Here is a 26,641-nt window from a genome sequence, read left to right on the forward strand (position 1 = left end):
TCTTTGTAGGGCTGCTGCTTTGGCTGCCGGTTAGCTTCCTGGTATAATTCGAGGTGATCTTCAAGAAAGATTTGTGGAAAATGGAAGATTAAGCCTATCACCATAGATGGAATGTTCATGGTTTGCTAGAAACGAGCTTTCCATTTGACTCAATGTTCTAAACTTAATTGTTTTGGTGTTTTGTAAACCATTCAACACTACAAAGTTGGATAGCATAGAAGCCTAAGTATTTAACAAAAAATAAAATTCATATTGATGTAAGTCAGCGGCCCCCAATTTTTTGGGCACCAGGGACTAGTTTCATGGGAGACCGTTTTTCCAAGAACCCGGGGGTGGGGGGTGGGGGGTGGGGGGAGGTGCGCCCAACCTAGATCTCTTGCATGCAGTTTAGAGTAGGATTCATGCTCCTATGAGAATCTAATGCCTGATGATCTGAAGTGGAGCTAAGGCAGTGATGCTAGCACTGGGGAGCTGCTGCAAATAGAGATGAAGCTTTGTTCGCTTGCCCATTACTCATCTCCAACTGTGCACCCTGGTTCCTAACAGGCCACAGACTGGTACTGGTCTGTGGCCTGGAGATTGGGGACCCCTGATATAAGTGGTCTCTTATGTAGAAAGGCAAGAATGGTGGAGAGATAACTAGGCACAGAAAGATTTGTGGTTGAGGCCCACATAATAATAGGGATCTGTCATTGTTCAGATCCAGAACAAGGACTCTGCTTTCTATTATAGCATTCTCTGGTCAGTGTTTGAACTGAGAATCTGCAGGAAAACAAATCTAAGATTATGTCATTTTCCCGAGGAAAGACTTCTCAGCCATTTGGCTCAGATCAAGATCTTGCCACATGTTTCTAAAAATCAGAAGTAGTATCAGATGCAGAATTGGAAAAGCATCCTGTAATTTAATAATTCAAATTCCTAATTCAAGGGCAGGCCTTCTTTTTTGACAAAAGTAAGACTCTGGTAACTCCACACCCCCACTTTCCTGTGCTGTTCTAGAGATGTAGTGAGGAACCAGAAACTCAATATATGTTGGGCACTTAGTTCCAATTATCACAGAAATCAGAAGTAATGTTAGATAAAGTTTAAAGGCTCCTGGTTCCCCACAACAGTTTTGAAAATATTCAAGTTTCTTCAGCAACCTATGATGACAACAAAAAACCAAACTACCCTACAAAAATATCGTGTAAGATGATTCTCCAAATTAAATTGAACATCCAAGATATTTAAATGGTTTGAAATGCAATGTAAGCTAACTATTATTTTGGGTTCAGCGAGCAAGCTTTCAGGTAACGAATAAAGGTTGCAATCTTAGTTTAGTGTCAAATCTAAGTATTTTGTAGTCACGAAATTCTAGAGAATGAAATTTGAAGATCCACAAATGAAAGTAACAGCTGTAAAGTTAGATCTGAAATATGTACTCATTTCCCAGGCTTTTTTTCTAAACAACAGTTCCCAACCCGTTCTTTTAAGCAGATCATGTCATCATCAAAAGCTTTTGAGGACCATGATGTAACTCGGACATTATCAACATGGTACATGTTGGCATCCTATCAATGTAACTTCCCAGAGCATATTTAAGACATAAAAATTGAATGCAGTTATTTTTTTAATGGCAAATATTTCCAAATCCCCAGATCTCAAAGGATTTTAGTGTTCCCCTGTAAAATCTTGCAGGAAGTTTCATCAGGAATATCAAAAGCTCGTGAGATTTCAAGCAAGAATGTCAAAACCTGCTGGCTAAAATCTTGACAATTTTACAAGATTTTGATCATAAATAGGTAGATAAATAGAAAGGCGGAGACAGAGATAGAGATACTGGTACAGAATAATTTATAGTGATGAGTCCTTGGTGCTCTCTGAGCTTGGTTGTTTTCTTGCAGATGTTTCATTATCCAAACTAGGTAACACCATCACGGCTAGTGACTAACATTGATGTTACCTAGTTTGGGTAATGAAATGTCTGCAAGAAAACAACCAAGCTCAGAGAGCACCAAGGACCCCTCATTTCAACCCTGAGCTACAAATATTCTCCTTTATTGATAATTTATAGGTCATCATCGACCATCAGCAGTCTTTGGAACCACAAGTTAAATATGTATTAAGGAGGGAATAAAACTCAACGTGGTTCCCCATCCCACAGCAGGTGATGCTCAGCAGGTGTGTTCTTTTCATACCTTTCTTTGTCATCTTTACTAAGAGAAGCGTCTCCTTTATCTACATCTCTGTCTCGTTCATGAGCTGCAGCGGACGCGCTGCGTTCCTGCTCACCTGGCTTCAGCCAGGGCGGTGGAGTTGGAAACGAAGGAGGCGTTCGATGCAGACGATTCCAAGGCTCGTGGGGGTTGCTAAAGCTTTGCATGCTGGGGCAATCCTTGTGGCCAAACATAGCGTTGGGTGCTGAAATGGTGAAGTGGAAGGGGAGGGAAGGAGGGGGGGAACAGAAAGTAATATGCTCAGTGGGTAGTACTTACCAATTAAACCCAAGTTTGTTTATTTTAACAGCACTCAGAGTTTAAAATGAATACATATTATGGGGAGCTGCAAAAGGAAAGGAGATTAATAGATCATTGTTAGCACCTCATTTAAGAGGAAGAGATGCAATCCCTCTGTTGAAAGTCAGGGGGAGCCATTTAGGTGACTCAGCAGCTAAATTTTTATTTCTTTATGAAGAAGAGGAACAGCCAAAGAAATCTTAAGATAGTATTAAAGGTCATAAAACCAATCCCAAATTAATTAGGAAATGAGCCCAGCACAAAATATGTTGCATTTTTAAAAACATTTGGAGCCTATTTGTTTTGGTGTCTATCAAGAGAATCAACAGCACAACAATGTAATAAAAAGGCATATAAAAATAATAAGGGCACTGAAATGGAAGACTACCTGCAGGATTCTCAGCAAATTTTAGACATTTTTCTCACTAAGTCAACAGTTTAAGGCAATGTTCTCTTTTTTTTTTTTTTTTTTTTGTTCTCCGGATTGAGGACCTTACAAAGCTTTGCTTTACATGGGTTATATCTAACAATATTGACTATTAAAAATTAAAACTGAGAAATTATATTATTTGACTTTGTGGGTACCCTGAAAGTATCTCTAGCATCCCCAGGAATCCAGAGATCATATTTTGAGTGTAAGGGAAATATTTAGTCTTCCTTTCATTGTAACAAAACAAGACAATTCTGAAACAATAGCTGCAGCATCCGAAGCCTACAGAGGAGATAACCCAGAGGAGCAGATTAGAACATAGTCAATATAAGCTGGAGCATCTATAGAGGGAGGGGCCAAACAAACTCAAAATGTTCAAAATCATGACTGCCTGATTGAAGCCCTCTTTAGTTTATATTTGTCCCACATGTAGAAAAGGGACAAGGCTTTGATTGTGGGGTCATGATTGCCATCTTGCCTTTTTGACCCACTTCATGCCCCTAAAAGTTCAGAATGCACTTATACTAATGGCCAAATCCATAACTTCCTAAGTCAACAGAGATGCTCACATGCAGGATAATTCCTGTTGTTCAATCAAGCAGGAATTTTGTGTATGCTTAATAATAGATTCCTTTCTTTTCAATTTACTGATTTTTTTTAAAAAAATAACTCCTTTGTTCTTTTCTTTTATTTCTTCTGTAAAATTTTTGCTAGCTGCCTACAAGGGCTTTGGATTTAAATGTACTTTGAATGAAGAGAAAACACCAGCCATGTTTTCTTCTTTCATAAAGGTTGACTGTGAGTTCAACCAGTGATAGGATACGTTCAACCCAATTCAGTTGACTTGCAGTTGTTACCAGTTGCAATCAAATCTTATACATTCATTTCACTGCTTAATCTAAACAGTAATCAAAATATCATTCTTTTCTGTTTTCCGATCCCTTTTTTTGTCTACTAGTGTCTACATTCTGCAACCAAGAGCAACATGGACAACAGTGGTTTGTGATTCTTTTCCAACGCCAAAGAGCAGTCCTACTTACTTTTGAATGAAATACTGTAGCAGTAGGAACCTTTCAGTTTTATCCAAAGTGGCAATCTTATCATTAGAAAATTAGCTTTTACCATTGATTGATAGAGCTACCTTTTCTGAAGTAAGAAAATTAATCTGCCCCTAACTTGACTTTCTCTTCTACAAAAGCCATTTAATGTAACATTCTTATTACGATGTCTGAGGAAATCTACTAATATATTCAAGATGCCTTCATAGAAACAGGAGAGTTATTTGTATTAGATTACATGATCATTCAGAATTAACCATTGACCTCAAAATTATACAATGGCGAATTTCTGAGATTCATGCCAGCATAGAACAGTATTAAAATGCTATTAAAACTGCCAGTAAAACAAAGATACAAAAGAAATATATACATTTACCAAAACCCAAATCAATATATAATAGTAAGCAAATTAACATTTGTCTGTTTATTACAAGATTTATTTTTTTTAAAAAAAAAATCTCATCTTTGTTTCTGGTCAATTCAAGGTAGCTTACATACCGAGACCCAGTCTGGTGTAGTGGTTAAAGCGCTGGCCTAGAAACCAAATGAATGTGAGTTCTAGGCTGCAATTAGGTGAGTTCTAGGCTGCCATTAAGTCACTGCCAGCTAAGTGACTTTGAGCCAATCAACCTGTTGTTACTCCAGCCCATATTACAAAATTCCTTCCTTCCTTCCTTCCCTCCTTCCTTCCTTCCTTCCTTCCTTCCTTCCTTCCTTCCTTCCTTCCTTCCTTCCTTCCTTCCTTCCTGTCAACCCATTGCTATCCCAGTGGTTTCATAGACATGTTAAATGTGGTGCCCTCAAAGAGAAGGGCCACTTGGCCAATCCCATGTCCCCAATGTCAATCAAAACTGCCCAATGTAACCCAACACTCTCACTAGTAGGACGGGCAGCATATAAATTTAATAAATAAGTAAATGAGAGAAATGGGGCTACTGAAACAGTGTACCCCCAATCCCTAACCCCTGTACGTGGTCCATAAATAGACCATGATCAATCATATTAAAGGCAGCCAATAAGTCTAAGTCTAATAGGAGCAAGAGAGATGCACCACCAAGATCACAACAAAAATGATACACAAAAGTGGCCAAAGTTCACTCCACCTCATTACTAAGTTTACACCTGACTGAAGAGATGTGCTGGGACAGTGGAAGTCTGAGGATCGGTCACAATCACTATATCTTAAGTGCCTTCTTAATTTTAAATGGTCACTGAACAAGTGGTTGGCAGTCAAGGACTGCTTGTACCCTATTAACCCCCACCCATGCCTTTTCAAAATTCTCCTTCAGGGGGAGGGGAAATTCTTTACATTGCTATTCAATGTTTGCTATTCAATACTATAGATTGATATTCAATGTTAAGAGCCGTGGTGGCACAGTGGTTAGAATGAAGTATTGCAGGCTAAATCTGCCCACTGCCAGGAGTTCAATCCTCACTGGCTCAAACCTTGACTCAGCCTTCCATCCTTCTGAGGCCGGTAAAATGAGGATACAGATTGCTGGGGGCAAGAGGCTGACTCTGTAAACCACATAGAGAGGGCTGTAAAGCACTGTGCAGCAGTATATAAGTTTAAGTGCTATTGCTATTCAAACTTTCATGAGATGCGCTCTCTCCTGATTCCTTCACTGGGGATTTAATGGAGAGGTGGGAAGCAATAAAAAGAACAGATTGGTGGAGACATGATTATGCAGTGAAAATCAGGACACTGATGTGCACGCTTCTTGCCCCTTTTATAACACAGCAAGATCACCAAACTTTGCTAACGAGAACTTTCTGAAAGACTCCTTTCATCGGATGGAAATGTAAACTGGTAGGGAAAATGAAATGCAAGAGATTGTTTTTTGCTTGGAATTAGATTTCTGTGTCAGTAAAGGGTTTATAGACAGCAGAGGCATTCCATATTCTCTTTCTTTTCTGCACAAATCCGTACAGGTAGTCCTCGACTTACGACCACGATTGAACTCAACTTTTCTGTTGCTAAGTGATATATTTGTTTAATGAGTTTTGCTCCATTTTATGATTTTTTTCTTGCCAGAGTAGTTAAGTGAATCAGGTGTTAAGTTAGTAACACGGCTATTAAATGAATCTAGCTTCCTTGTTGACTTTGCGTGTCATAAGGTTGCAAAAGCGGATCATATGACCCCCAGGACACTGTAACCATCATAAATACGAGTCAGTTGCTAAGTGCCTGGATTTTGATCACTTGACCATGGGGATGCTGAAACGTAAGCGTGAAAAATGGTCATGAGTCACTTTTTTCAGTCCTGTAGTAACTTTGAAAGGTCACTAAATGAACTGTTGTAAGTCGAGGACTACCTGTACTGTTCTTTCACCCTTGCTACTAAGCCAACCCAAAGCATGACATAGCCAGAGCCGAAGGAGAATTTACTCACTAACGGCATGGTTGCCAAGTCCCCCGAAGGCATTGCTGCTCATGGCTGCAAGGCTGGTGAACGTCGCGGGCCGATTAAAAGTCTCTGAAACCAAACGGAAAGATGCTAATGGGAGGGGTGTTACCTCCTGGGGTGAAACAGTGGCTTACTTGTATTTGGCTTGGGCAAGCAAAGCATTAGCAGGACACGTCCTTAGAAAGAAAAGAGATGGAAAGCTAAGAATATGTAGAGAGCGTGGATTCAAGAGAGAGGAAATAAGGTGAATAAGTGGAAGGGATAAAAAGAGGAAAATAATAGAAAAGGAGGCAATAAATGGACCAAGCAGGAAGCAATGGTGTTGAGTGAGAAGGAGGAGGAGGAGGAGGAGGAGATGGAGAAGGAGAAGGAGAAGGAGAAGGAGAAGGAGAAGGAGAAGGAGAAGAATCATTGATGTTTCACTTGTGCTTACTGTATACCGAAGCTTGATAATGCTATAAGATTTTGGATTGAATAGAGTAACTCACTACAGCTACCCAACCTGATGCCCCTCCTAATTGTACAGACCATCAAGCACTAAAGACTATGGCTAATAGTAACCTCAAATTACAACAAATCAGATCTGGATTTTGCAAAAGCTTGTAATAGAACATATAGTTGGAAAAGAAAAAAAAAGTGACTCCTTGTGCTTTAGCAAAACTGGCAGCATGTAAAAACATGTATTTATTTGATTTCATATCAAGAAATTCTTTTGTATCTTGGAAAAATAATGGTAACTAAGTTTAAAGGACGTTGAAGGAGAGAGGAAGGGAAGGTATGTGTTTAAACTGCATTTTACTATTTTTTTATTTGTCATTCGTCACACAAAAATTACAAATTCGAACAAGCAAAGAAATATAAAAATTAAAATGTGACAGTTACGATAGGCAAGTTAGTGCACTTACACACGCACCTTGAGGGACCTCATAAGTATGGTGTGAGGTCCACAGATGTTAACTTAGAATTAAAACTGTGAAAGTTAGTGTCTGAGACAACTGAATCAGGTAAGATATTCCAGACTTTGAGAACTCCTACTACAGAAAGCAAAACATTAACTTGATGCTTCCTTATACAGAAAGGAGCCACCATGTGAATTTAAGGACATGCTAATTCAATGGGACTAACTTCAGACCAAACAAATAAATTTGATATAAGTTCTATGTTACGTAATATATACTTTGTAACTTTCCCAAAATTATCCTCTGTTTTAAAAGCGTTTTGTTTATCTGACGCTCAGAGAATTTCAGAATTTCTTAAAGTGCTTTTCAATTTCTTCCACTATTGGAAATGGATGGTGAAGAATGTTATGCTGATGGTTTGATTCTATTACATACTTATTTTATTCTATTACATAACTATCCATTCTCTCTGGCTGCTCTCTTTTTCCAATCTGGGCAAAACAAAAATCCCAAGGTAGTTATTTAATTCTATACATACCATAAATGCTGGCGTATAAGACGACTTCCGCGAGCGCTGAAATCGGCGCCAAAGACGGGGGTCGTCTTATACGACGAGTCGTCTTATACGCCAGAAATACTGGTAGTTTCCGGCGTATAAGACGACTTTCTAGGAATGCGGCCCGGCTATAAAGACGGGGGTCGTCTTATACGCCAGGTCGCCTAATACGCCGGCATATACGGTATATAGGATATAACGGAAGGGTAAGAAACCATGAATGTAAAAATATTCAATAAAAGATAGGATATTCACATTCAGTTCTCACCCATTTTGCAAGTACATAAATAGAAAAGCACAAAAAAAAAAAAAAATACAAATTCCACCCATGAGAATATTACCAGAATTTCATCTGAAATAACTTTGGAAAGCAAATTTTCTTTCATTAAATGCTGTGAATTAAATTTAATTAAATAAAGGAAGTAAATGAGAAACAATAAGGAAATATGCAGGAAATTTTTTTTCAAAACAGAAACACTTACAAATGTACTGTGAATTGTTTTTCTATGAACTGGCCTGAATGAACAATCATAAAGTAGGAATCCCAAGGAATTTTTCTGTGGCCCTCCAAGCTTCTTTTGACTATAATTACTGAAACTGTGATAGCAAAATGTCTCAAACATTGAAAATGATAGCATAAGCACTAAATAGTTAAAAAAAATTAAAATAACTCACTCAAACCAAGACCTGGCAACAAACATGCCATTTGAATATTAAACACAACCCTCAATCATCAAAAGATTGTCCATCCCTGTTCTGAAGGATAGAAAAGGAGTGGTGTATTTAAACTGAATGGGAACAGATTTCATCTAAACCGGGGCTGTCCAACTTTGGCAACTAGTGGGTTTCATGGCTGGCTGGGGAATTCTGGGATTTGAAGTCCATAAGTCTTAAAATGGCCAAGGTTAGACACCCCTGATCTAAACATCAGGAGAAATTTCAGAAAATGGAACAGGCTGCTTCATTTTAAGATATGTGGACTCCCAACTCCCAGAATTCCCCAGTCCACACATCTTAATGTTGTTGAGGTTTAGAATCACTCTTCTAGAGCAAGGGTGTCAAACTGCCGGCCTGTGGGCCGGTTGCATCATACGGAGGCCATGCCCACCTTAGCTCCGGCAATGCAAAAAAAGTCATGATACAGTACGTTGAGACACGTCCTGTGATGTGGCGAGTTTGACACCTGTGTTCTAGAAGATTAACCCACCACTTGGCAACTTTAAGACTTGTGAACTTCAACTCCCAGAATGGCTGAGAAATTCTGGGAGTTGAAGTCCACAAGTCTTAAAGTTGCCAAGTTTGGAGATCCCTGCTCTGGAAGAACTTAAGAAAAAAGGAATACCCACCCACCGAGATGGGAATAGCAATAGTTGTTAGATCCCAGCACTGAACAGCTAGTCTAGGACAGATAAACTACAGGTAATCCTAGACCAGGGATAGGCAATCTTGGCTCTTTTATGACTTGTGGACTTCAACTCCCAGAATTCCTGAGCAAGGCTGGCTCAGGAATTCTGGGAGTTGAAGTCCACGAGTCATAAAAGAGCCAAGGTTGCCTATCCTGTCCTAGACATACGACTGTAATAAAGCCTGCCTATTATGATCAAAGGTTCTCTTATGACCTTTCTTTGTGGTGGTTACTAAGTGAATGTAGCAATCATAAAATAACTGCCACAGCTGTTAAACAGATGCTGTGGTCATTAAGTGAAGCTATGGATTACTATGGCATAGTTTTAACTTCCTGTTTTCAGCAAAACCATCTTAAATGTAGTTATGTGATGGTGGGACTCTGCAAATGGCCATCAGGGCAGCTGTGTTGTGGTGACATGACTCCAGGGGGAAAGGGAGGGGTGCAATTATCAGAATTTCAGAACAGGCCTTCACTCTCTTGTTCCAGGTAGGCCATAACTTCAAATGGTCACTAAGTGACCAGACGTAAGTCAAGGACTGCCTGTACTACAAACTCTCCAGTTAAAATTTGTGTTAGTCTAAAGGATCCTTGGTGCTCTCTGAGCTTGGCTGTTTTTTTGAAGATGTTTCATTGGCCAAACTCAAATAAGCAGGGGATTGTGGTCCGAGATGAAGAACTAGATTTCGACAGGGAAAGGTATTACACATCAGTCATGCAAGAACAGAAAGGCATCCAAAAAGCTACCTTCTGGTAGGTGATTCAATTATAAGGGATGTAAATTTAGGAAAGGACACAGAGGCTTTGAAAGAAGTCAGGTGTCTTCCAGGTGCTACTGCCAGTAGGGTCAAGAAACGTATTTCTAAAATAATCAAGAATGGCAGCAAGGACGGTGATGTGGAGGCTATTGTACATCTTGGCACTAACGATCTGTCCCAAAAAGATGTACTCTCTGTGCAGAACGATTTCCAGAGCTTGGGGAAGGAACCTAGCAGAATAGACTGTAGGCTTACTTTCTCAGAGGTTTTACCAGTGTACAAGGAGCAAAATGGAAAAGGCCAGTGCATAGCACAATTCAATATGTGGCTAAAGGAGTGGTGTAAAGGGGAAGGCTTTGGATATATTAGTCATGATGTCTGTAGCTGGTCCAATGAAAAGATGTACAAAAGAGATGGCTTGCATCCATCAAAGAAAGGGACTGAGTTACTCGGCTATAAATTCACAGATTTTCTGAAGGAAAATTTAAACTAAACAGCGGGGACAGTGAGTTAATTGATACAGAACAACCCTGTCCCCGGCAATCTAAAAATTATAGGGCTATCAGTGCATGTAAGAATACCAACCTTGCTATCAAGCAAAATCAAGCCTCTAATAGTGAGTGCCACACAAAGTGCACTAACCAATTAGGTGGTAAGACAATAGGGGAACTCAGGCACCACACAGGTTATGTAGAAAGTAAACATAGGGCCGGTCATAAAGGACTCAAATGTCTATACACCAATGCACAGAGTATGAACAGAAAACAGGGTAAACTAGAAATTCAGGTTAATGAGGGCAGATATGATATTGCTGCCATTACAAAAACATGGTGGGATGAAACCCACACATGGAACACACAGCTAGAGAGATTTAAATTATTTAAAAGAAACAGACCAAATAAAAGAGGAGGTGAAGTTGCTCTCTATATAAGAAATAACTACATCTCTACAGAAATAGAGCACAACAATGATAAAAACTGTCTTGAATGTATTTGGGTCAATATAAAAGGGGAAAAAATGACATTGCCATAGGTGTTTACTACAGGCTACCCAGCCAAACAGAGGAAATAGAAGAACTTTTTGCTAGTCAGCTAAATAAAGTATGTAGGAAGCACATCAAAATAGTAATGGGGGACTTTAACTACCCTGACATCAACTGGGAGACAAACTCTGCACCAAGTGAAAGATCAAATAGGTTCCTGATAAACCTAGCAGACAACTTTGTCTCCCAAAAAGTAGAGAAGGGAACTAGGGGATTAGCCATTTTGGATCTAATTCTCACTAACAGAGATGAAATAATAGAAGGTGTTGAAGCCATAGGAACCCTGGGAGGAAGTGATCATGCATTATTGGAATTCAACATTATGGAACCACAAGCAATAGAACACAGTCAAACTAGAGTCTTGGATTTCAAGAGAGCTAATTTCAATAAACTTAGAGAGGGCTTGGGAAGGATTCAATGGATGAGAACCCTCAAGGGGAAAACAACTCAAGAAGCTTGGGAAATTTTGAAAAATGAGATAATAAAAGCCCAGTCTAGCACAATACCAACAAAGAGGAAAAATAACAGCTCTCAAAAGAAACCAGCATGGCTGCATAAAGAACTCTCTGACAAATTGAAAGATAAAAAGGACAAGTATAGAAAGTGGAAAGAGGGGCACATAACTAAATCAGAATATCAGCAAATAGCCCGAGCCTCCAAAGATGAAGTGAGGAAAGCCAAGGCTCAAAATGAACTAAGACTTGCGACCAAAGTCAAAGATAACAAAAAAAGCTTCTTTCAACATGTAAAAAACAAGAAAAAAGTAAAGAAAACGATTGGTCCATTAGTGGGTGAAAGTGGCAAGAAGGTGACAAGCAACAGGGAGAAAGCAGAACTATTTAACTCATTTTTTGCATCTGCCTTTACACAAAGGAAAAAAACAGACCAACCTATCGAAAATAGTGCCATAAAAAACAGAATAGAAACGCAAGTTAAGATAGGCAAAAAAATGGTAAGTGAGCACCTGTCCAGCCTAGATGAGTTCAAATCGCCAGGACCAGATGGATTACGCCCCCAGGTTCTCCAGGAACTGGCAGATGTGATCTCAGAACCACTGAACTATATTTTTCAAAGATCCTGGAGCACAGGGGAACTACCAGAGGACTGGAAAAGAGCTGATGTAGTTCCCATCTATAAAAAAGGGGAAAAAATGGACCCAGGAAATTACAAACCTATCAGCCTGAGCTCAATACCTGGGAAGATCTTGGAAAAGATAACCAAACAACAAATCAATGAACACCTAGAGGCAAACAAAGTCATTACTAAAAGCCAATGTGGGTTTGTCAAAAATAGATCATGCCAGACAAATCTTATTGCATTCTTTGACCAAGTGACAAAATTAGTGGATCAGAGGAATGCTGTGGACATAATTTACTTGGATTTCAGTAAGGCATTTGATAAAGTAGATCACAACCTACTCCTTGACAAGATAGAAAAATGTGGGGTAGAAAGCACCACCACCAGATGGATCCGTAGCTGGCTGACCAGCTGTACTCAGCGTGTGGTCCTCAATGGAACTGCATCTATATGGAGGGAAGTGTGTAGTGGGGTACCCCAGGGCTCTGTTCTGGGCCAAGTGCTCTTCAATATCTATATCAACGATTTGGACGAGGGGATAGATAGGGAACTCATCAAATTTACAGACGACACCAAGCTGGCCGAAATAGCCAACACTCCACAAGACAGGCTAAAGATACAGAAAGATCTGGACAGACTTGAACACTGGGCGCTATCTAATAAAATGAAATTCAGTGGTGAAAAAAGCAAAGTTCTACATTTAGGCAAGAAAAACCAAATGCACAGGTATAGTATAGGGGGTAACTTGTTCAATAGTAGTAACTGCGAGAGGGACCTCAGAGTCCTAGTGGACAATCACCTAAATATGAGCCAACAGTGTGCTGCAGCTGCCAAAAAGGCCAACACAGTGCTAGGCTGCATTAACAGAGGGATAGAATCAAGATCACGTGAAGTGTGTTAATACCACTTTACAATGCCTTGGTAAGGCCACACTTGGAATAATGCATCCAGTTTTGGTCACCGCGATGTAAAAAAGATGTTGAGACTCTAGAAAGAGTAAAGAGAAGAGCAACAAAGATGATTAGGGGACTGGAGGCTAAAGCATATAAGGAACGGTTGCTGGAATTGGGGATGTCTAATTTAATGAAGAGAAGGACGAGGGGGGACATGATAGCAGTGTTCCAATATCTCAGGGGCTGCCACAAAGAAGAGAGTGTTGAGCTATTTTCCAAGGTGTGTGAAGGCAGGACAAGAAGCAACAGGTGAAAACTAACCAAAGAGAGAAGCAACCTAGAACTAAGGAGAAACTTCCTGACAGTTAGAACAATTAACCAGTGGAACAACCTGCTTCTAGAAGCGGTGAATGCTCCAACACGGAAGTTTTTAAGAAAAGACTGGACAGCCATTTGTCCGAAATGGTATAGGGTTTCCTGCCTGAGCAGGGGGGTGGACTAGATGACCTCCAAGGTCCCTTCCAACTTTACTATTATTATTATTATTAAACTAAGTAACATCATCAAAGCTGGTCATGGATTATTCTACATATCTGATACTTGCCACAGAATGCAGCAGTGACATTCAGAGTTTAAGCAATTTCTTTCTTTTCTTTTTTTTAGCGTTATGGCATACATAAGCAGGGAAGTCTACAATGTTTTTTACCACAGAGTAGTTCTGGCAACCTAAGATTGCTAGTTCGTTCATTCACACATGCATACTATCCATGGCATACCATTGGGGTGAACTAGCTTTGCCCCAGGGATATCAGGTCATCCAGGCTTTTTTTTGCCTGCCTTGCCTGACATCTGGGCAGGTCCGACACTGTCATCCATTTCCACATGGAAGACTGCTAGCTTTTCCCACCAACATGGTAGCTATTTGTCTACTTACATTTTTACATGATTTCAAAGCACTATCTGGGGACAAATGACAGGAGCTGACTCCGGCACATGGTGCTGTGGGCTTGAATCACCGGAGTGCCGAACATCTTTGGCCGGCAAATCCAGCATCTTTAAAGCATTGAGCTACAGCACCCTTTTAAGTTTAAACACTGTAAGTTACATCAACGTAGTTACACCAAGATTAAAGTTGTGGAGAAAAAATTATAAAGGACAAGTCACTCTGCTCTTTGGATGTGGAAACGTTCAGTGGAACATTGAAGTAGAGGTAAACCATCACACTGATTTACTCTTCACTTTGTGTTGACAACTTTGAACATATAAAGCACCGTATTGACGTGATGGAAGAAGGAAGCCCAGAACAAGAGACCATATTTGAAATAAAATGAAGAAAGACAGACTACACTGCACCACACTAGCATATGGAAGCTCTCAGGCTCTAAAGTAGAATAGAATAACAGAGGTAGAAGGGACCTTGGAGGTCTTCTAGTCCAACCCTCTGCTCAGGCAGGAAACCTTATATCATTTCAGGCAAATGATTGACCAATCTCTTCTTGAAAACTTCCAGTGTTGGAGCATTCACAACTTTTGGAGGCAGGTTGTTCCACTGGTTAATTGTTCTAACTGTCAGGAAATTTCTCCTTAGTTCTAGGTTGCTTCTCTCCTTGATTAGTTTCCACCCATTGCTTCTCAACTTGCCTTCAGGTGCTTTGGAGAATAGCTTGACTCCCTCTTCTTTGTGGCAGCCTCTGAGATATTGGAACACTGCTATCATATCCTCCCTGATCCTTCTCTTCATTAAACTAGACATACCCAATTCCAGCAACCGTTCCTTATATGTTTTAGCCTCCAGTCCCCTAATCGTCTTTGTTGCTCTTTTCTGTACTCTTTCTAGAGTCTCAACAAAATATAAATGGTCTTCTCCCATCCAATGCAGATTAAAAAATCATTTGTCACCTCATCTCTGTGATAATCTCCAAGATTTGCACCCCACCTTTTCTCCACAAAAGGACTCAACATGAAAGAAAGGGATCGGAAGCAGTTTCCTGAGTAGACGTTGACTAGACGTCTTGAAATCATGGACCTTTGGATAATATCCTGAAATCTAGGATAGCCTTTCAGAAGCAAGAAGATTCTGACTATTTTAGTTTGAGAGTTTCTACTTACCTAAATGGGCTGCTGGGTTGAGAAAGTTGCTGTGGTGCGAGGGTGGGCCAAAAGTAGGACCGGCTGGATGGTGGGCACCTAGGAAAACACATTCAAAAGCAAGCAAACCAAAACATTTGAGTACAGCACTTCCAGTGTGGCCAACTGTATCCTAGCTTTGATTTGGTTTAGCCAGAGAGATTGGGATACTAGATTCCTGCACATTGCAGCACACTGAACGTAATGGCCTAAACACCCCTTCCAATATTTTGATTTTAATATATCTGTTTATCTCAAATGAGCATATGAGCAGCAAAAGTGGTCCTTAATTACAACCATTCATTTATTGACTGTTCGAAGTTACAACAGCACTGAAAAAAGGGACTTATGATTATTTTTCACACTTACGACCTTTGCATCATCCCCATGATCACATGATCAAAATTCGGACACTTGGCAACCTGTTCGTATGTACGATGGCTGCAACGTTCTGGGGTCATGTGATCATCTTTTCTGATCTTCTGACAAGCAAGTCAATGGGGAAGCCAGATTCAATTAACAACTATGTTGCTAACTTAACAGCTGCAGTGATTCACTTAACAACTGTGGCAAGGAAGGTTGTAAAATGGGGCAAAACTCACTTAATGACTGTCTCGCTTAGTGACAGAAATTTTGGGCTCAAATGTGGTTATAAGTTGAGGACTACCCGTACATGCGTACTCCACCCTGCTGAAATTCTGATCAAGAGAAGAATGCATTTAAAACAACAGCAAACCAGGGGAATTCTTTCAAGTCTTTTTGACTTGAAATTTTATTTCATGAAGTTTATTTGATCATATTTATCAGTTAAAAAAAAGACTATCGTGTATTGCTGAAGTCTATATCATACTGCCCACCCTTCCATTTCTTCCATTTCCAAACAGAGAGCAAATTGGTGGTTTACAAACTCACTGGTTGCAGAGAAAAGAGTTGATGGCCGGGCTAAATCATGAGGATGATGAATGGCCCCAAAAAGACTGGGACCCGGAGGTCTGCTCAGAAATTCAGGTTTCAAACCAAAGTCCAATTTATGAGGATCTGTCTGCATCTGTTTCTGAAATAAGGGGAAAAAATCATGAAGGTGGCAGATCTTTTTTTCCAAAAAAGGAACATACCATGGTACTTTGGAAATCAAGGAGAGATCAGGTTGTTTTTATAAAGCATGTCTTATAGATGCCAATATCTAATCCATGCTTATGAACTGGAAGCCAAGAAGTTAATATTCTTGACTATGGACATATAGAATAGCATTGAGCATAGGGGAACCTGTGGCCATTCAGATGATGCTGAACATGTAGTAGAAGAGCAGGAGGAACTAGGGAAGGGCGGAGTTAAGTGCATCATCGGTTTAGAGTCCTTGCATTCCCACAAGCGCTCCAAATCCAATTCCTCCTGAATTCTATTGATCCTTATCTGGTGCTAATTTACTGCTGAACTTTAGTTGACCAGATTCTTATGTATAGGCTGAATAAATCCTCTATATCAATCCTTATGAAGGTCCTGATTCTTTGCGCCTGACCGAACTATAGTTTCCAATGTCATAACAACTGGAGGACCACAGGTTCTCTACCTGACATATATAAGTGTAAGAAGTGCCTTAAACAGACCAGCTGGTCCAGTATTGCTTCATTTTAATGTCAGTGGCTTTCCAAAGCATTAGGCAGAGAGGAGCTTCTATTGACTGGGTCTCTTGGAAGTTTCTTGAGAGCTTTCAGGGATTGAACCCCAGACCTTTTCCATGTAAAACTCTTGCTCTGCCATTAAGTTATGGACCTCATAAAGAGTCTGATATGAATCAATCAAACAAACAAACAATCAATCACTCTTTGCCCAAAAGAGCTCACCTTGACTTTCTGTTGATGGTGGTAGATCTGCCAAGCAATATGAACATGCATAGCACACCATTTGCCTGGTTTCTACAAAAAAAAGGGAACAAGTATTTAAAAGTATTGAAAATAATACCTCTTAGCTATAGAAATAATGAGATTTTAAGTGTTAACCTGTTGTTGCTTGAGAATTGCCATCAGTGGGATTTTTTAAACACAAAAAACAATGCAGTGTTCTATAAGAAGTCTCCTATCCAGGCACTAATGAGAACAATTGCTTTTTAGATTCACAAAAGTTGTAGCATTATGTACATTTAAGCAAAAATTCAAAACTGAGGGCCCTACAACTGCATGGTTCAGCAGAAAACTTCATTCCCTTCCATCAAAGACTCAGATCCTTCCAAAAATTGTGACCAAATTTCATTTTTTAATATGATGGAAAAGAAAAATTGTTAATCCCATGTGGGAGATTGATTTTATTAACCATCACTGCATTTAAAAATAAACTGAAATCGTGTCTGGGTTTTGTCTATCTATTTTATTTATTTTTTTAAACTATGAGCCTCCACCATGAGCCAATTTTTAGTTGGGAAAAGTTGTGCACCCTGCTTTAAACCACCTTTTATGTAAGTTATATAGCACTTTCCATTAGTGAAGGAGGATTCACACATTGCCACAGAAATAACAGGATCAGCTTGTAAAATGGAGAGCGAGGACAACCTGTATGGTGCCAACTGTTTGATAAGGTATCAAAGATGTAAGCATGGACATCAGTGATAGCCCATAGTCAAACATTTAGCCCACCAACACAGGCCTTCATCTTCTTTCTTTCCACCTTCACTTTTATTCATACCAAACCATTTAGAAAGACTCTGTGATCAAACATAGAGTGCTTTTACACTGGCTGTTAAGTTAGCTATATTAAGACATCGGGTAGGGGTTGAACTTTAATGACAAAGTCAGTGTGATAAAGGAAAAAAAATATGAGAGAGAGAAAATAATCATGTCCATCTACCATGGCCTGCAAAGTAAACCTCTGATGATGCTGGGTAGCCTATAAGCCACAACTTATTTCAATAAAGTGATCTGAGCCGTGGAGACATATCACTCACTTCACTGAAACAAAAATATCACCAATGCCTACATGAAACCATTTGGGTGATTTGAAAGTGCTTGGTTTCAGGTTGAGCAACCTTGAGGACCATCCACCACTTGTCCCCAAGCTATTCAACCTCGAATCTCCTCAGCAAGTACCAAAAGTTGTCCAGGTGCTGACACATGCATTGTTCATCCCTACCATGATGATCAAAACTGGAGAATGTCAGAAGTACCACTCGTTGTGGTGAACAGTTGGAAGGAGGTGAACAATGTCTTCTCTGAAGTGCTTGCTTGCCAAAACTTTTGGCAGTCATTTTAGGAAGTACATGGCTGGGAAGATATATACATGCAGTGGGACTGTCTGCAGGATTGATTAAAGCCAAGTGGTCTGGAAAACTCTTTGGCATATATTCCATGGCTTCCAAGCTGGCTACACATATTGTACATATTGTGGGTAATTCCTTAGCATTTGTCTGGAAAATCTTTGGCACATGCCAAGATGCTCTTGGGTGGCTACTAGGAAATCTTGCATTTGATGCAAGGGACAAAAAAATATGTGGGTTCAGCATCCCTGGAGGTTTTTAAGAGGCTGGGTAGCCCCCTCTCAAAGAAGTTCTCGTTATTTTTGTTGCACATGGCACATTGTAGAGGACTGGATCAGATGACTTTTGTGGTCCATTCCCTTCCAAAATTTCATGATTTTATGACAAACTGCATGAGTAGTAATTTTTATATAGCATAAAAGGTGACCCACTTTTTAAAGGAGGAATAAATGATGCCTTGTGATCAGTGCATTTTGCAGGCAACAATCAAAGAGGAGTGCAGCTGGGGAAAATTCTAAGAAAAGCAGAAGTGGCATAGCGAAACAAGGAAAAAAGGGTTAGTTGTCATCTTACCCTCAACATGGGCCTGAATGGATCTGTCAACTAGAGAGAGAGGGAGAGAGAGAATTAAAATCTACATCAGCACTGTTAAGAATCTGAAAATGGAAAACGTTAGCATATTCTAAGTTGTAGATGTAGCCCCAAGTAAGCACTTCCTGTTACCTTAATAGAGACAGGAGAAAAACAAAGCAAGTGCTTTGTCAGCTTTGGACTTATGCCTACTGCCAGCTGTTTTTCTAGCCAATGTATTTGAATTGTTGGTTTCCCATTTAGTCTTCATAAGGATTGCGGGAGGATCAAATCTGGTTTAACCCATCTTGCCTTCCCATCTGTTTTTGTCTGTGTGTCCAAGGGGGATAATGCTAATATTTATAAGTCATTCTGGGAGCTTTCTGGCTGAAGAATGGTGAAGAGAAAATGTTTTATTTATATAAATTAGCAAATAAATAATCCCAATCCATCTTGTTAATTGTTTTAAATTCACCACCAAAAAGTAGAACGTGGCTGGTTTTACCTTATATTGCAGTGTTATTCAGCCCTGGTGACTTTAAGATGTGTGGATGTCAACTCCCAGAATTTTAGGAGTTGATGTCCATATGTCTTAAAGTTGCCAAGGTTGAATAACACTGCTATATTGAGACTTTTAAGAATTCTGCCTGAACAGAACAGAGTAACAGTTGGAAGGGAGCTTGGAGGTCTTCTAGTCTAACCCCCTGCTCAGACAGGAGACCCTATACCATTTCAGACAAATTGTTGTTCAAACTCTTCTTCAAAACTCCAGTGTTGGAGCACCCACAACTTCTGGAGGCAAGTCATTCCACTGATTATTTGTTCTCACTGTCAGGAAATTTCTCCTTAGTTCTAGGTTGCTTCTCTCCTGGACTAGTTTCCATCCATTGCTTCTTGTCCTGCCTTCAGGTGCTTTGGAGAATAGGTTGACTCCTTCTTCTTTGTGGCAGCCCCTTAGACATTGGAAGACTGCTATCATGCCCCCTCTAGTCCTTCTTTTCATTAAACTAGACATACCCAATTCCAGCAACCGTTCTTTATACGGAATTGAACAATCTCAGTAGAGCATCAATCTAATCCTGTACTAACTCTTGGTGGTCAGTATAAATAAAGACACCACACAAGATCTACATTGTTAAGAACTGAGAAATTCCTCAGGTAAAACCTCATACATGTAGAGATAACACAATTTAATATCCCTATCTCTCTAGTCTGAGAGCCTAGGGGCAAGTGATCATATAAATCATTCTGACAGATAGTCAACTTCCTAGGAAACAAAGTCTCCAAAATAATAGTTTGTCCCGGAGCTGCAACACTGAAAAGGAAATAATTGACTTTGGGTTTCAGGCTAAGAAGATAAAAAGGGAGAATGCATTTGAGAAGCAGCTGAATTATCCATAAAAAATTGCTAATTTGTATTTCCTACCCATCCCCTTCTCTTGAAGCACCTTGGAGTCATTCCATTCTAAAATTCAAGATGAATGAAAAATAGTACTGGGAATAAGCTCCGGTTTTAAGAGATGGTTTTTCACCAAGGGAGAAATGCCAATATAGAAAATAATCATCAGTGCTAAACCTCGCCACCGCACCCCCAGCTTCTCTGCCAGCTAGATCAACTTTCAGCATATGCTAGTTTTCTCCTCTTTTCTCCAGAGTCTAGAAATTGCAATGACAGACAGGTTCAGTGGTTAACTAAATAATAATCAGCATCAAATGCCTTAAGTTATGAAAATGGGTAAGGATATAAAATGCAATCTAGAGAAAATCAAATTATTGTGTCCATAGCGGCCTATTTAAATTTGAATTGATCTTTGGAGCTGATTTGATTGCATCAGTTTCAGAAATTTAAGAATGTGCTGTATTACGGTCAGCACTATTTATGACTTATGAAGGAAACTCTCATTTGGAGGGCTTTTAGCGCAGGCTAGGGACTTGAGGCTATGATACAATTGAATTTCTTTTTAAAACTTTCTGATCATAATTCCTTTTGCCTGCACACACTTCATTGGGATTAAACTGTGCTGAACTCAGATGAAGTGATGTTCAAATACCCAAGAACTGACTCATATTATTAGAGGGCTTTGATTCCTTTTTGAAGGAATTCATGGAAGCTCAAGTAATTACTTGTCCTTTTTCAGGCTGTTATATCATCCTATAAACCTTATTTATGTTTTTCTTTGGGCGTGGGGCTAACATATGAAGAACAAAGCACAGGTGCCAATGCTGGATTTGCCAGCAATACCATATTCCAACTTTAAATGCCTGTGACCATCCAACTGACCATGACAATAAGTCCCCCATAGAACTGGACTTCTTAGGAATGGACATTCCCAATGAGATGGAACTTCTATGTATCTGTCTGAAGTCAACAGCACTTGATGCATAGACAGTGAGAAGTATTAGGATGAAAAGAAGGACTAGGTGTAACATGATAGCAGTGTTCCAATATCTCAGGGGCTGCCACAAAGAAGAAGAAGTCCAGCTATTTTCCAAAGCGCCTGAAGGTAGGACAAGAATCAATGGATGGAAATTAATCAAGGAGACAAGCAACCTAGAACTAAGAAAAAATTTCCTGACAATCAGAACAATTAATCAGTGGAACAACCTCCCTCCATCTGTTGTGAGTCCCCCACTGGAGGTTTTTAAGAAGAGATTGAACAACCATTTGTCCAGAATGATATAGGATCTCCTGCTTGAACAAGGAGTTGGACTAGAAGACTTCCAAATTCCCTTCCAACTCTGTTATTCTGTTATTCTGAGCAGTACGATAGCAGGCTAAAGACTCAGAAGTACAACCATACCCCATTCTACATTTACAGCACTTGCTTTATGGGTCAAGAATCCAGAAAGAATGGTACAGGTAGTCCTCGACTTATGACAATTGAGCCCAATATTTCTGTTGCTAAGTAAAACATTTGTTAAGTGAATTTTGCCCCATTCTTGCCACAGTTGTTAAGTGAATCACTGCAGTTGTTAACTTAGTAAGATGGTTGTTAAGTGAATCTGGTTTCCCCATTGACCTTGCTTTTCAGAAGGTCCCAGAAGCTGATCACATGACCGCAAAAGCATTGCAACCGTCATAAATATGAATCAGTTGTCATGTGACCATGGGGATGCTACAAACGGTCATAAATGTGAAAATTGGTCATAAGTCTTTTTTTTTCAGTGCTGTTGTAAATTCAAACAGTTATTAAATGAACTGTTGTAAGCCGAGGACTAGCTGTAGTGCCCAAGAGGATTACAAAGCCTGTGCTGAAGCAACTAATCCCCTTGGGAGCCCCCCAAGATATTTAACTTCAGTCTGATGCTATAATCTTGATGCTCCCAGGGATAGAATGACCAGATTACTTACAAATCTTCTACAATTATTTTTTCAGTTCCATTAATTCACCCATTTGTGGTCGGGCAGAATAAACGATTCACAGGAATTAGTAGCCAATGTAATTTAGTGCCGATTCAGGACCCATATTATCAAAGGGTACAAAAAAGCATTGAATAAAATGCCTGAACGGAATGTCAGAAGTCGGAGTTGCTTAATAGCCACGTGGTTCACTTAACAATCAGGGCAAAAAAGGACATAAAATCAGGTGAGACTCATGCAACCTACCTACTATACCACATAGCAACAGAAATTCTAGTCCAACTGCGGTTGTGAGTCAAGGACTAACCTATAATTTTCTTTCTTTAATTTGTTTTGGATTTTTTTTAAAAAAACAGTATTTCCATGTTTTGTTTTGTTTTTCTTTTTAGTAGCTGCAACTTCACAGGACTTACCCTGGGATCCTTCTGAAGGAGCGTATGGGGAAGAGCTCCAGGCCTTGTTGCAACATCAATAGGATTTGAAGTCTGCAAATGTCACATGTAACATACATGAAACATATATTATTTAAACATACATATATTTAAATATAATCAGCTTTGGAAAGGGAGGAAGCTCACAGATAAACCCCCACATTGCTTCAGTGAGATTATCTCATCAGAGATGAAACAAACAGCCTTGAAGAGTCTCCAACTCCATTCTCAAAGTTTATGGAGATGTGTGCAATTTTAGGAAGTTGAAGTGCTGCTTCAATGTCTTTTCAATGTCCATCTTGGACAAAGACCAACTTGTCCATCAGCTAATTTCCCCTTGCTGGATCCAGCTTTTGCTTTAAGATTCTATATCTGAGTAAGGAAAAATAGATTTTTTTAAAAAAAGAAAATGGCTGAAACTTGAGCCACATTTTTTCAATCCATCTGAGAACAACGAAAATTGGCTTCTTTTAACTTCTTTATTTTTAGTGTATATAGTACACACTGTAATATGTATAATATATACACTAAATATAACATATAAAATATATTTTATGAATGTAGGCCACCCAGAGTTATCCTGTGGTAAAATGGGTGGCCAAATTTTATAAATAAATAAATATAAATATACATTTTAAATAGACTGAAGTGGAATGATTTCACAATGTGAGCGATGATGATTTAAAAACTGATCTTTCCCATTTTTTTCCTTCCCTATCCCCTATTTCTAACTACAGCATCTGATTTCAACCCATGGACAGGTGTGCATTGGGAAAGTCAAGTATTTCCACCCTAAGTTGCAAGACTCTTCTTTCATAAGAGAAACTGATTCTGAAATCAAGAGAAAATCCTCAGTTAAGGAAGCACTTCCTTAAAAAAAATATTCAGAAAACAAACCATCTACAATGCCATGGATGATTTAATTCAAATGGATTCTTAACAGACTGATTAGCATACATATGAAGGCCTTTGCTAAGGAGCCATAATCTACATATTTAAGCAGCCTAAATCACCATTAGTGGGGCTGGTGTTCACACTGAGCAAACATAGCTGTGGATTCATGCTGAAAAAGTGTAGATTTAAAACACACTGCTGAAAAGATAATTTTCCACTGTATATATATATCCCCCCCCACACACACACACACAAAATGCTCCATACAAAAAGAAATAAAATATCTAAAATACAAAGTTTACAGTAATTGGACTTTGAAAGCTTGTCTGAAGATCTCATCACCACTTCTCAGTTGTCATCTTCTCATTCATATTCCTGCACTTAGAGCAGGGGTTCTCAACCTTGGCAACTTTAAGACTTGTGGACTTCAATTCCCAGAATTTCTCAGCCAGCTGAGGAATTCTGGGAGTTGAAGTCCACAAGTCTTAAAGTTGCCAAGGTTGAGAACCCCTGACTTAGAGTGTGAAGCCTTAGGCTTCCCTCTGAATTAATTCATACACCAAAACCATAATTTTGTTGAGTTCCTTTTAGCATAGTAAGTTATGAAAACCCAAGCATTTTATTTGTAATCTTGGCAAGGATATGTGTGCACTGATACACTATTGTTTGTTCATTCCACAAACCATGGCTGAAACAAATCCCAACTTAAATAGTGTGAAATCAACTGGCGCCTCCCCCCCCCTTTTTTTTTTTTCTCTCCAAATTCATCCCACCTCTAAACTATAGGGAATATCCAGACACGTTTGGGTGAATCCTTCCATTCACTGACAGATCGAGATCCAGTATTCAAATCATTGGAAAGAGTCATGCCTCAACACATGAAAGCCAAAGTAAGGAAGATTATCAATGCCCACCTTATTCAACTTAAGAGGCAATGGATGTTTAAAATATCTCTCTGAAAGGAATTCAACAAAGGTTGTTAGGCCATGTTAATTTCTTTTCTTTTTTAAAAAAAATCTCTGCAAACCTTAGGTTGGGTGAAGTCTATATGATTGACAAAATATTTGCAGATCCATGACACCTCATCTAAAAGTAAAGGTTTCCTTCTCCAGTCATTTCCGACTCCAGGGGGTGGTGATCATGTCGGTTTCTTAGCCAAGGGAACCAGCATTCTCCAAAGACATTTCCACAGCCATGTGGCCAGCATGACTATATACTGAAGTGCATGGAACACTGTTGCCTTCTCACTGAAGTGGTACCTATTTATCTACTTGCATTTACATGCTTTCAAATTGTAGGTGGGCAGGAGCTGGAGCCAATAATGGGAGCTCACCCTGTCACGTGGCACCCGGATCTCGAACCTGGGCTGTCAGCTTTCCACCTGACAAGCTCAGCGGTCTTTAACCACTGAGCCATTTGCTCTAAATTTCATCTTTTCCTGTGTAATTATAGTTTCAGAATTCTTTTAAGACAATGTCTGTGATTTTAACAGCCCCATTTCCTCTATATGTGTACTACTTTTGCATGAGAAAAATGTTTAGAAAGATTATACTTTCTCTCACTTTTTAAAATAAAGTTGGTTTTAAAATATAACGTATCTACTCCTCTAAACGGGTCATGAATTGCTTTCTTAGTCACCTACTCAAATCTAAAATGGCCCAGAGGTGACACTATAATATTTATAGGCAATCCTTGACTTATGACCACAATTGAGTCCAAAATATCTGTTGCTAAGTGAAATATTTGTTAAGTAAGTTTTGCCCATTTCATCTCCTTTCTTGCCACAGTGAATCACTACAGTTGTTACGTTAGTAACACGATTAAGCAAATCTGGTTTTTCCATTGACTTTGCTTGTCAGAAGGTTGCAAATGATGACCCTGGGAAACAGCAACCGTCATAAATATGAGTCAGTTGCCAAGCGTCTGAATTTTGATCACATGACCATGGTGCTGCTGCAAGGGTTGTAAGTGTGAAAAAAGGTCATAAGTTACTTTTTTCAGTGCCATTGTAACTTTGAACGGTCACTAAATGAATTGTTGTAAGTCAAGGACTGCCTATATTTCCTTAAACTACATTCTTTCCTTTTTTTAATAGCCTCTACATCCATACTGTGGGTATCCTATCCATCTCATTGTTCAGATTTAAGGGAGGAGATGCTAAGTAAAGAGTTTCTCAAGAAAAAGAGGAAGTTGCCACAGTAACTACCAGGCAGTTACACCAAGATGGAAACAGACAGGCCAGGTTGCATAAAAAGTCAGGGCACTTTAGGGAAATGAGTTTTGTTTGTTAGCCAAGTTGTAGGCTTCCTCAATCAGTCTGCTGCAGCCATCTTCAAGACAATGAAAAAGACTACCATCATCACATATCTGGCATTGCAAGAGACCCAAAAAAGACACACATACATCCTCTTCAAACAAGAATGGGTGCATACAACACAAACACCTAAGCTAGGGGTAGGCAACCTTGGCTCTTTTATGACTCGCGAACTTCAATTCCCAGAATTCCTGAGCCAGCTTGGCTGGCTCAGGAATTCTGGGAGTTGAAGTCCACGAGTCATAAAAGAGCCAAGGTTGCCTACCCCTGACCTAAGCAATATAGTTCACACTATACAGTCTGTGTTTACCTTGGGTTGAAACGCTCCTTGCAGCGAGCCAAAAGGACCAGTTGGAGGTATCATGGGAGGGATCCCAGATACAGCAGGAGGAAAGGAGTGGAATAACTGTGACAGAAAGACATCGGTATTAAAAAGAGCCTACTGACTATTTTTTCCTTTTTTAATATACAAGTCTTGCAATTTTAATTTACAAGAAAGCAAAAGAGATACTAGCATGGATGAATCAGTGAACTGACTGTGTAAAAAAAAAATCCACTAAAGATTGTTAATCTGTCAAATACTAGGCAAAGAAGGAAATGATAAACCCACAAAGAAATGACAACGAAGACAGCAAAAGGTTATGCAGACATGCAAGATGAGAGATGATTGATACAG

General features: G+C 39.4%; 1 protein-coding gene across 11 annotated transcripts in view; it reads right to left on the bottom strand.

The window, feature by feature from the left end:
• The window catches only part of AUTS2 (activator of transcription and developmental regulator AUTS2), a 675,541-nt gene that overhangs the window by 7,151 nt on the left and 641,749 nt on the right, over positions 1-26,641 (bottom strand). For 10 of the 11 annotated variants that reach the window (XM_039342048.1, XM_039342066.1, XM_039342057.1 and 7 more), the window contains 8 exons: positions 26,276-26,371; positions 22,740-22,811; positions 18,969-18,998; positions 16,993-17,064; positions 16,061-16,202; positions 15,131-15,208; positions 6,377-6,460; positions 2,178-2,400 (listed from right to left, as the gene is read on the bottom strand). In XM_039342048.1, coding sequence (XP_039197982.1) covers positions 2,178-2,400; positions 6,377-6,460; positions 15,131-15,208; positions 16,061-16,202; positions 16,993-17,064; positions 18,969-18,998; positions 22,740-22,811; positions 26,276-26,371 — 797 coding nt within the window. The remainder of the gene's footprint in view (positions 1-2,177; positions 2,401-6,376; positions 6,461-15,130; positions 15,209-16,060; positions 16,203-16,992; positions 17,065-18,968; positions 18,999-22,739; positions 22,812-26,275; positions 26,372-26,641) is intronic. The other variant, XM_039342077.1, reaches the window with a different exon arrangement.

This window comes from Crotalus tigris, unplaced genomic scaffold (assembly GCF_016545835.1).
Source record: "Crotalus tigris isolate CLP2741 ecotype Arizona unplaced genomic scaffold, ASM1654583v1 scf7180000017550.10884619, whole genome shotgun sequence".
NCBI classification, from domain to species: Eukaryota; Metazoa; Chordata; class Lepidosauria; order Squamata; family Viperidae; genus Crotalus; species Crotalus tigris.